Genomic DNA, 7,474 nt, shown 5'->3' with positions numbered 1-7,474 from the left:
GATTTCTCTCTGTCAAATAAATAAAATCTTTTTAAAAAAAATATTTTATTTATTTATTTGACAGAGAGAGAATACAAGCAGGGGGGAGCAGGCAGAGGGAGAGAGAGAAGCAGGCTCCCCACGGAGCAGGGAGCCTGACGCTGGGCTCAATCCCAGGACCCTGGGATCATAATCTGAGACAAAGGCAGACAACCGACTGAGCCACCCAGGCACCTCTTCATTATAGTTTCTTGAGGTTTTAAAATTTTCTACAATAATAGGGATGATTTTCATAATCATTTGTCACAAGGCAGGTTCCCTGGAGGAACAGCCTGAGATAGGAATTTGGGGTTCATGATTTGCAGAGGGAGCACACTGTAGGAGGAGAATGTAAGAAGTAGCATTGTGAAGGGGAAACGGGCTTTTCAAAGATGTGGTTCCAAGTCAAGTCTAGCCTTGAGCTGATTTAGGGGGTGGGCGGTGGAGTGCAAATTGAGCCAAGAGATACCCCAAGACAAGAGGCCTGGCCTTTTGCATGCCTGGGTTAGAGAGTCATTGGCTGCCCCCCGTTGGTGAGGGCGTAAACTGCAGGTGGTTTTTGGGTGAGCAACTCCCTGTCAGCGGAGGGCTACTCTCCAGAGAACTGGATTTGGAAGAGGAGCCTTATCTGCCAGCAGGGCAGGTAAAGGATATCTGCGTGAGACACCAACAGTGTCTACAACAATCACTTACAAAGTTATTTTTAAGAAATAAAAGAAGAAAGCAAATCGTAAGACTGATCCTACAGAGGCCGGCTCTTCGCGCCCTTGGTTTCTGCCATCTACACTTGCTGCTGGGCCACCCATGAAATGGTTAACCAATATAGAAGTCTTGGATCTGAGAGAAAATAAGAATGGGCTACGGAATTGCAGATTATCCTGTTTCTAAACATAGAGTCTTTATTTAAAATAACTATGGAAGGAAACAGTGCTTTCTTTCTATTCCTTTTAAAATCCGGGATCCTTAGCAAAACAAGAGTAGAAGCTTTTTAAATGTATCGCTCAACTTGGATTATTGCTGGGTCTGAGGTTTTCACTTCTGCACCTGGCTTCTGGGCAGCCTGCCTTGCCCTGTCTTCCAAGGGCTGCCTTGCTACTTTGGTCTGGGCAACAGGGGGGCCAGAGAAGGCAGTGAGTTAGAGAGAGGTGCTTGGGAATTCCAGGTCCTCCCCTCTCCTCTCCCATCTCTGTGTGCTCTCTCAGGGAATGGTCCTCAACTGCCGTGGAATATTCCCATAGACTTTGGGGACCGCCACCATGGGGACTGGGAATTGTAGCGTTCTGTTGCTCTGGTGACCAGTTGTCCAGAGCTTCCGCATTGGATCTGCCAGGGTCCTGGAAAGAGGCAGGTCTGGCTGGGCCAGGCTCGGAGGAAGGCTTTGGAGCAGGAGCCCAGAACAGCCTAGGCTTGGCTGTACTTGTGTTTCAGTGATGACTACCCTTTCGGTGTTCATGGATGTGCCCCTAGCCCAGAAGCTAGAAGGCAGCTTGTTAAAGACCTACAAGCAAGACAGTTGTCCTAACAAGATTTTCCTGGCCTTTAGAGGTAGATACCTTGTGGTTTGGGAGTGTTATAAGACTTAGTACTCATATCCTGATTGCCTCTAGGAGGACAGTCTGCCCCTGCTGCAGAGGAACCTGGAGATGGTCACGCCTCTGCAAGTGGAGAACTCTGTTCTTGTTAACAGAATTGCCCTGTGGGAAAAGTACAAAAAATGCTCTGGGTCATTCTGTGCCCTTTTCCCTTAGCTGGGGGCTTCCAGGGGTTTGGTAAGAGCTACGTCTTCTCCTCCAGCTCCATGCTTCGGGGTCTGCATGGGCACTATATTTTCTTTAGCCTCTTCCTTCTCCCCACCCCTCCCCTTTTCTGTTCCTGAACTAAGAAGGGTACCCCAAAATGACTCTTCTGAAATGCAGCCAGCCCTTGCCACTGTGAAAGTTGGGGTTACCTTTGTTTAGTCTCATGGGTCTAGAACTCCCATGTGGTATGTCATATTTGCCCTTTAAAATGGCACAGACTGGGCACCTGGGTGGCTCAGTGGGTTAAAGCCTCTGCCTTCGGCTCAGGTCATGGTCCCAGGGTCCTGGGATCGAGCCCCGCATCGGGCTCTCTGCTCAGCCGGGAACCTGCTTCCTCCTCTCTCTCTGCCTGCCTCTCTGCCTGCTTGTGATCTCTGTCTGTCAAATAAATAAATAAAATCTTTAAAAAAAAATAAAAATAAAATGGCACAGACTTAAAAAAATAAAAAGGCATGGCTTTAGCTGTCTACTTTAAAAAGACAAAAATTAGACATTCACTCCCAGCACATTGTTTTTATAAAGGGGAAGGAAAAAAAAAAGAAAGTTGTCTTTTCCTAGACAACTTTCCAAAGCCCCAATAAAGCCAGGACCGATGAGTTGTTTGTGGGCTGTCTGCAGAGCCCAGACTCAGAGGCCCTGAGGTCGGCCGTCCAGAGCACCCCTGTGGCTTCCCTCACAGTCTGCCAGACCAGCAAAGGCCAGCCCTGGGTGTCTTCTGTGGTGCCCAAGATACGCCTGCAGATCGCCCAGGATCCATCTCTGAACTACGAGTACCTACCGGTGAACGGCATGAGGTCATTCACTGAGGCGGCCTTGAAACTCCTCTTCGGAAAGCACAACCAAGTCATTGTGGAGAACAGGGTGAGAAGAAGGGCCCTTTGCTTACTTATCCAGACACAGGGAGTGGAGCTCTGGGGTTACACAGTTCTTAACCAGAAAGGGGTGTCTTGGAGGGCTCCCAGGCATTGACAGAGGGGGCCCTGAGACTCAGAGTCCGGAGACTATGTCAGTGGAGGACGGAGTCAGGATCCAAACCTGAAGCCACCATTCTTTGCATCACTCTGCTGATGTCCAAGCTCTTTCTAGAAAGGAATCACCTGGGTCTGAGGCAGGACTTTATCATTATTACTCTTTGAAAGAGTTATTTCTATTTATTTTCTGCTGGCAGGTAGGGGGTGTGCACATTGTTGGTGACAATGGTGCCTTCCAACTTGGGGCCCAGTTCCTCAAAATCTGGCGTAAAGATTCTCAGATAGTTTACATTATTTCTTCTAAAAAAGGTGAGTTATTATGCAAAATGGGGATGACAGAAGATCCTTCCCTCCTGTTCCCGAGTCCCACCCCATTTGCCATCTTCACGGTTGCCCTTCTCACTCTCTGTCATGAGCAAGATGGCGGACAAGCCAAGTGTGCTTGTCCTTTTCCTGTTATCGTCCCACCTTCTGCCAGTGACCCTCAGACCCATTCCCTGACACGTCTGCCTCCATTTCCTCAGTACCAGCTGGAGGGGGGCTGTGTTCCCACAGAACCCTATGGACTCGTCTTCCAGGACATGGGCTTTACAGTTCGTGAATACTCCTTCTGGGACTCCAAGCAGCTGTGCATGGATGCCAGTGTGCTCCTCAATGTGGCAGAGGTAGAGAGGCCCCACTCAGAAACTTCTCCTCAGACCTGATTACAGATTTATTTGCCTTTTGTCCCCGCTGACCCCGTTGTCATGAAAGGCCTTTCCTAGGCTTGAATTTGCCTGGCCCTTTAGTAGGAACCAACATGGAGGACGACTCCTCCTCCACATGCCCTGATGCCACTCCCACTTGGTAGAGGAAGTGCCTGATGAGACGGTGTCTACCTGCAGCAGGCCCCGCATGACTGTATCTTTGTGATTGGGAACATTTGTGACTGCAACTTGACACAAAGTCAGTGGGCAATGTTGATGGCTAACTTGAAGGTGAGCCCAACATCTGCCCAACTTCCTTCCCTCATGCCGTCTATCATCTCCTCCATCAACCTCATCCTTTTCCCATTCTCCTTTCTCCTACAGAACAAGCGGATATTCCTATTTTTTGACATTTCCAATCAAGGTTTATCCACCGGGGACCTGGAAAAAGATACTGGATTCTTACAGTACTTTGTGTCTCAAGGCTTTGAGTTCTTCTGCAGCCAGTCTCTGTCCAAGAATTTTGGCATCTATGGTATGGAATGGGCAGAAAGGAAAGGGAAGGCCTCATGCTGAAGTGGTCACTTAGCCATGGCACAAATGATGTGCTTGGTAACTCCTATCCTCTGGAGAAAGCCAAGGACTCCAGAGAGAGCACCATGGAGGCAGAAGGGAAGAGCATTGAGCTACAAGTCAGGCTTTGTGGTATCATCTCGGCTCAATTCCTAAAACTGGCTACTAAAACTGATTCTAGTTCTTTTTTTACATTTTATTTATTTATTTTGTTTGTTTAGATAATGGGGAGAGGGAGAGAAAGAGAAACTCAAAGGGCTTGATCTCATGACCCTGAGATCATGACCTGAACTGAAATCAAGAGTCAGACATTTAACTGACTGAGCCACCTACATGCCCCAAGACTGACTCCAGTTAAATCATTTTGCCCCTTTGGGCCTCTGCTTTCTCACCTATAAGATGAGGGGGAGGGCTTAGTGATCTTTCAAGTGCTTTCCATCTTTGAGGCTCTTACTTATATCTACTTTTTCTGGAAGAAGAGCCTCTGGCCACTTCCTGGGGTCTGGATACAGGCTTGGCTGGGAAGGGGGGGGCAGTGGTCCAACCCTCTCTTCTGCAAGGTTGGATGTAAAGTCACAAGAGAAGGCTCTGGTAACAGAGGACACTGAGGGGCTGTCTGTCCCAATGCTGCAGATGAAGGAGTAGGGATCCTGGTCGTGGTGGCACTCAACAACGAGCTCCTGCTCTGCGTCCTCTCCCAACTGATGAAACTCACTCAGGCCCTGTGGCTAAACCCTCCTACAACTGGTGCTCGCATTATCACCTCCATCCTCTGTAACCCTGCTCTTCAGGAAGAATGGTAAGGGTAAAGTATAGGGCGGGAAAGGATGGCAGAGCCTCTAGACGTATGTACAGACTTGCCCATTCACAAGATTCTTCCTGCTTAGTTGCCTCTTTGACTCCATTCATTTACCAACATTTGCTGAGGACTCATTGTGTATCAGCAGCAGGGGCTGTGCCCAAAGCTGCCTTACCTTGGGGGAGTGGGCCATGGGATGTTCTTCTCAGACACAGTCCAATGAATTATTTGAACTCTTCCAGGTTGGAGGAGATTAGGCAGCCTCAATCAAGGACTTGCAACTCTGGCAAAATCTGCCTATGAGCCTGCTTGGCTTGCTTAAATTAATATGGGCTGAAACTCCAGGGCTCCACTGGGACGCCCTCAGGCACTGTGCTTGGGGCTTTGGAAGGCAAGAAGAGTACAATGGCAGTGAGGAGGCTGACAGCAGGGAAACCTCATACTTTAATTTCCTGCTATCTTTTCTTTGTCAGGAAGCAGAGTCTGAAAGGGCTTGTAGAGAACATCATGCTGATCAAGGAAAAGGTGAAGGAGAAGCTCCGACTCCTGGGAACACCTGGCTCCTGGGATCACATCACAGACCAGAATGGGTCCCATAGCTATCTTGGACTCAATAGTAAGTGTCTAGGAGAGGGTAGCTCCCTCTTTTCTGACCTTGGGAGTGTTTGAGCATTAAATGTCACTGACTGGGTGACCAGTTCCTAGCTTCAGAGTTTGATTGGAGGGAAGATGAGTTGCTTTAAAGACCCTTCTGGATCCCTAGAAATGCTGACACTTCCTATCCCCTGTCCTGCCCCCTGGGTTAGAGGGGAGTTAGTATCTCAGACCCTGGGATTATCATCAGTCCAACAGGTGGAATACCTGATCAAGAAAAAGCATATCTACCTCCCCAAGAATAGTCGGATCAACTTCACCTGTATCAATGCCCACAACATAGATTATATCACTCAGAGCATCAACGAGGCTGTCCTCTCCACCAAGGGCTTGGACTAATGTCTTCAGAAAATTGATGAGCCCTGGTTGGAATAAAAAGCTTTAGTCTTCGCAAAAATTCTGTGCTGATTATTCATTGTTGTAGTTCATTTCTCTCTTCCCACCTGTTTATGAAGCATTGGTCTGGCCTCAGCAAAGAGAGGTTAAAAAGGCCCAGAGAAGAAGGGAACGTCTATCTTCAATGATCATCTCATATTTATTGAACACTATATTAAGGTCCTGATCAGGTGCCTTAGTTTGTTTGGGCTGCTATACCAAAATACCAACCATTTAGTGTCTGGTGAAGGCCCTCCTCCTGGTTCATAAACAGCATTTTCTTATTTTTTTTTTTTAAAGATTTTGTTTATTTATTTGACAGACAGAGACCACAAGTAGGCTGAGAGGCAGGCAGAGAGAGAGGAGGAAGCAGGCCTCCTGCCAAGCAGAGAGCCCGATGCAGGGCTTGATCCTAGGATCCTAGGATCTCGATCCCAGGACCCTGGGATCATGACTTGAGCCGAAGGCAGAGGCTTAACCCACTGAGCTACCGAGGTGCCCTGATAAACAGCGTCTTCTAACTAGAACATCACATGGTGGAAGAAGCAGGGGGTCTCCCTAGGGCTGCTTTCATAGGGCACTAATACCATTCATGAGGTCTCTGCCTCCATGATCTAACCACATCCAAACACTATCACATTGGAGATTAGGGTTCAACATATGACTTTTGAGAGAACACAAACATTTAGATCATAGCATCTGGGTATCAAAGGGAAGGCAAAAAACCAGGTACAATCCAGTGCTTTTTCTCTAGAAGCTTATAGTTTGAGAGATGAGCCTTAGTCCTATGAAAGTTAAGCAACATTTCAAGGTTAAATATAATAAAAAGCCATATAGATTATATGAACAGTAAATATGTCAAGAATTTAGAGAAGAATAGCCTTAATGTGGGCCAGAACAGTTGGGAAAGATCTCACAAGGAACAACAAACTGGTTTGGGTATTGATGGATGGCTAGGAGTAGTGATAATAGGTAGAAGGGAGCTAGAAGTGTATCCCAGGCAGAGAGCAACCTGAGCAAGGGTCATTGGCATGATTGTAGAATCTGATTATTTATTGGGCATCTGCTAATATATAATCAAGCCACCAAGATACTAAAAGGTATGACAGTTTTTGCTCTTATGGTGCCCTCCACCCTAACTGGGGAGACTCAACTTACATGGTAAAAATGTAGTTAAGAATAAAAGGTAACATGGGACACCTGGGTGGCTCAGTGGTTTAAGCACCTGCCTTTGGCTCAGGTCATGATCTCAGAGTCCTGGTAGGGAGCCCCATGTTGGGCTCCCTGCTTCATGGAGAGTCTGCTTCTCCCTCTCCCTCCCCCCAGAACTCCTGCTTGCTCACTTGCTCTCTCTCTCTCTCTGATTCCATCTCTCTCTCAAATAAATAAATAAACAAAATCTTAAAAAATAAGAAGTGACGTGTAATATGTGTTAGATGAGTATGAGTAAATGGTTAACTCAGCAGGTCTTGCTCAAACTCTGTACAACTGAAAAGTCTTTGGGACCAGCCCTTGACTGGTTCCTGGGAAAGGAACTCTGAGCCCTTGGAGTATCCTGCTTGATAAAAGAGGCTTTGTATGCCAAAGATCTTGAGACAT

At 47.3% G+C, this 7,474-nt stretch overlaps 1 protein-coding gene across 1 annotated transcript; it reads left to right on the top strand.

The window, feature by feature from the left end:
* Nucleotides 1-146: 146 nt before the first annotated feature.
* GOT1L1 (glutamic-oxaloacetic transaminase 1 like 1) lies at nt 147-5,839 on the top strand. Its single transcript, XM_059384212.1, has 9 exons — nt 147-1,563; nt 2,497-2,678; nt 2,986-3,097; nt 3,344-3,453; nt 3,673-3,765; nt 3,859-4,009; nt 4,681-4,846; nt 5,320-5,462; nt 5,691-5,839. The coding sequence occupies exons 1-9, from the start codon at nt 1,449-1,451 to the stop codon at nt 5,837-5,839; spliced, it is 1,221 nt and encodes a 406-aa protein (XP_059240195.1). The 5' UTR covers nt 147-1,448.
* The last annotated feature ends 1,635 nt before the right edge of the window (nt 5,840-7,474 follow it).

This window comes from Mustela nigripes, chromosome 18 (genome assembly GCF_022355385.1).
Source record: "Mustela nigripes isolate SB6536 chromosome 18, MUSNIG.SB6536, whole genome shotgun sequence".
NCBI classification, from domain to species: Eukaryota; Metazoa; Chordata; class Mammalia; order Carnivora; family Mustelidae; genus Mustela; species Mustela nigripes.
This window is presented reverse-complemented; position numbering and strand designations above follow the sequence as displayed.

Excerpts from the sequence above, each read along its gene's own strand:
- GOT1L1 (XM_059384212.1), top strand. The coding sequence starts at position 1,449 with ATGACTACCCTTTCGGTGTTCATGGATGTGCCCCTAGCCCAGAAGCTA. Across the intron at positions 3,454-3,672 it reads TGCTCCTCAATGTGGCAGAG|CAGGCCCCGCATGACTGTAT; the intron begins GTAGAGAGGCCC and ends GTCTACCTGCAG. Across the intron at positions 4,847-5,319 it reads CCTGCTCTTCAGGAAGAATG|GAAGCAGAGTCTGAAAGGGC; the intron begins GTAAGGGTAAAG and ends TTTCTTTGTCAG.